General features: G+C 54.5%; 1 protein-coding gene across 1 annotated transcript; it reads right to left on the bottom strand.

Moving 5' to 3' along the window:
* Positions 1–1979: 1979 nt before the first annotated feature.
* Positions 1980–2702, bottom strand: SOX14 (SRY-box transcription factor 14). Its single transcript, XM_047875427.1, has one exon. The coding sequence runs from the start codon at positions 2700–2702 to the stop codon at positions 1980–1982; it is 723 nt and encodes a 240-aa protein (XP_047731383.1).
* Between the last annotated feature and the right edge of the window lie 677 nt (positions 2703–3379).

The raw sequence follows: 3379 nt of genomic DNA, 5'->3' as shown, positions 1-3379 counted from the left end.
GAATAGGCTCCAAATAACACCTCAAACACTTCTAATTGTTTTGAGGACAATATGCTAATCGGTGGTTTTCGGCTTTGGTGTCTGTTGACGTTTCCCTTGCACTTTCAACCACTGATTCCTTTGCAAAAACCCCTCAACAGCAGCAGAAAGCAGACAAATCGCTAGCCTGCCCCACACCTCCATCCCACACCACATCAAAGCCAGTGGAAAAAGCACCCGACCTACAGAAAAGCATGCATGAGCATGGCTTTGTGGGTGAGAAGGAGGGGAGATAGGCATTGGGGAGCACTCTTCGATTTTGAGAACAAGTTCCGAAGAGTTGGGATGGAAGGCATCAGAAAGTCCCTTCTCCCCATGAAAAGCAGAGCAATCTTCCAGATAATATTCACCCAGTGGGGAAAGGAAAAGGCTCTCTTGCTTTTTTTGTTAAACACTAAGGGCTAAGAGTTATTTAATTTTTATGATTTTTTTTCTATACTCCGTGCCTGAGGCACTCCGTGCCTCCTTTTCTCTTTGCTCCCGCAGGGTCTTAGTAAAAAAGTCTCCGATAGTCCAGAGCGGGGACCTAAGATATGTTTTTCCAGGTTTCTTAAACTTGTCTTTTTAAACTTAGGAACCAGTATCGAGCCCCAAATCCCAAGAGCCAGCAGCAGTGTTCTCAAGCATCTTTTAAAAATACCAATTCCACCGGTCTTCCCCATGCATTGGACTTAAAAACACCCACCGAGGGACTCGGTGCCTGGTGCGCAACTGGTTCCCAGTAGACTGCGCTTTTCTCCATTCTTTTGGAGTTTGGTTTAAAAGAAAAGAAAATGCACCCAGATCTCAGAGGTCTGGGTCAGCCTTTGTCTTAGTTCATTTGCTCCTTGAAGTGGTCTGACCACTTTGTGAAGATGCCTGGAAGGAGTGACATCCGAGGGACGGATACCTTTGTCCAGCCTCTAAAGGCAAAAAGCGGGTCCAGAGGGCGCGATCAGGACAAATCCCAGACTTTGGGCCCCTTTGCACCTGGCCTGCAGGCCACCAGACTGGGCCCACTCAAGGCGAGGCGCCACTGCTAGAGTCTTTCTGTGCACTCTAAACCTCCCAGACCCGACTCCTCTGTCCCTGGGGCAGGGCCTCCTGACTTCGGATTTTATGCACATCAAAGGTTACTTTTTGCAATGACAGATTGTCTTTATTCAAAACGTCTTTGTTCAACAAATGAACAGAGTAAGGAGGTGAAATCCTTCTAGGTACATTTCCAAGACATCGTCAAAACATTTATGACCATTTAGGATGTTTTTATTCTTTTAATTTTTGTTCACTTTCTACTTCCTGACTTCAGAACCCGACATTCTGTCTAAAAGTAAACTTAGGTCTCTAGGAGCACTGCTTTATACAAAGAAAATAATCATGTGGGTCCCTTTGTTTTACCTTTAAAGAAGCAAACACTATCATAGCATGATTTTAAATAGAAATATTTCCCTTTCTGTAGTTTTAAACTTTTAAGCCTTTCCCCCCACACATAAAGAGCAAATGGCACCTAGTTGTGTCTGATGGCAAAACACAGAGACACAGCTAACTCTTCAGGGTGCAAAAGAAAAAAATATATATGCATATTCTAGATATAGTACCAGGATCTGGGAGTTCTGGAGTCCAAAGCCCATCAGAGGAGAGAGAAGGAAACATAAATAAAGCAAAACTGCCTACTTTTTTTTTGTCCAAAGGGGGTACAGTCGGAGATTTGTTTTGGGACGGTTGGGGTAAGGGCAGCTGTGTAGCTGTCATATGTTCGCAAGTTTCTGGCACCTGTCTGCGCCTTGGGTCCGGGAGGACGCCCCTACCATCCCCCTGGAAGAGAGGCAGAGTCTGGGGGTAGGGTAGCGGGCAGCAGCACGGCTGACCCGGAGGCGTCTGAGGCCCGGGCTAGGCGCAGAGGACAGGGTGCAGATCCCGCTTCCAGGCCACCCTCCAGGTCTGGCGGGCTATGCTGGGGGTTACATGGCCGTGGCATGGGCTGACGAATAAGGGTCTATGCCAGTCTTGGTCATGCCCGGGAAGAGGATGTAGGCGACGGGGGGCTGCAGGGTGGAGGCAGACCAGGCGGTACAGTTACAGGGCACCACGTAGCCCGGGTTGGTGGGGGACGGGTGCGTGTGCGTGTGTTGGCTGGGGCAGCTGAGGCTGCCGAAGGCGCCGTTCTGGTAGCCCAGGGTGGACGCGTAGGGCAGTGCGCCGGTGGCCAAGGTGTGGGGCACTTCACCCATCTTCTGGATGGCGCTTGAGCTAAACTGCGCGGGGTCCAGCAGGGAGTAGGGCGCCGAGGCTGGCGGCAAGAAGGCCCGGGCTTTCTCGGGCGCGCTCAGGAGGCCGTCGGAGGCCCCCACGGGCAGGCCCGCCGCCTTGAGCGGGTCCGTGTCGCCCAGGTAGGGCAAGGGGAAGACATACCTGTCCTTCTTAAGCAGGTTCTTGGGCTTGCGCCGCGGCCGGTACTTGTAGTCAGGGTGTTCCTTCATGTGCTGGGCGCGTAGCCTCTTGGCCTCGTCGATGTACGGCCGCTTCTCTGCCTCGGACAGAAGCTTCCATTCAGCGCCTAGGCGTTTGCTGATCTCTGAGTTGTGCATCTTGGGGTTTTCCTGGGCCATCTTGCGCCGCTGGCCTCGGGACCACACCATGAAGGCGTTCATGGGTCGCTTGATGTGGTCTGAAGGTTTGGACATGGTCCCGGAGGCTAGGCGGGTGGGGGTGGGGAGTGTAGGGGCTCTGCAGGCGAGACTGGGCGCGGTTGTCTGTCTGCCGGTTTGTCCGTCCTGAGCCGGTTATCTGCGCTCCCCTCGCCTCCGCACCGCTGAGGGGAAGCCAGAAAGAAGCGCTAACCCCGCAAAGTTCAGCTGATCATGCCAGTCCCGGCACCCAGGCAGGCCCCGGGGGGCGAGTGAGTTCAGGAAGGGCGGGGGAGGAGAGGGCAGCCGGCCGGGGGGCTGCCGGCACTGGAGGCTGGGGCCCAAGTACCGGAGTCTCTGGGATTAAGTGGCCAGGTAATTTGCTGGCGAGGGCAGGAAGCTCCTCCTTCTCCCCCTCTCCACCTTCGCCTTCTCTGGTTCTCTTCTGTCCTGTGTCTACCGCTGTGGTTCCCTCCCCCCCTCCCGTGGCTTTCCCGGAGCTACCTCGCCTAGCACAGCACCTGGCTGAGAATGCGGGGAGGCTGGTGAACGGGAGCCAAAAGCGGCGAAGTTCAAAGGCGAGGTGGGCCCGGACAGCACGCACTCTGACATAAGCGCGGGGCGGTGACTCCCCAACCTGGGCGCCAATCAGCTGCAGAGAAGGCAAGGGGGCGCACCTGCCAACGCGCCCGGGAGGAAAGAGGGAGCGCGACTAGTGGGGGCGGGGAGAGGTG

The sequence above is a fragment of the Prionailurus viverrinus genome, chromosome C2 (assembly GCF_022837055.1).
Source record: "Prionailurus viverrinus isolate Anna chromosome C2, UM_Priviv_1.0, whole genome shotgun sequence".
In the NCBI taxonomy this organism is placed as follows: Eukaryota; Metazoa; Chordata; class Mammalia; order Carnivora; family Felidae; genus Prionailurus; species Prionailurus viverrinus.
The sequence above is the reverse complement of the archived record's forward strand: the minus strand, read 5'-3'. Positions and strand labels throughout refer to the sequence as shown.

Coding starts and splice junctions, on each gene's coding strand:
- SOX14 (XM_047875427.1), bottom strand. CDS start 2,702: ATGTCCAAACCTTCAGACCACATCAAGCGACCCATGAACGCCTTCATG.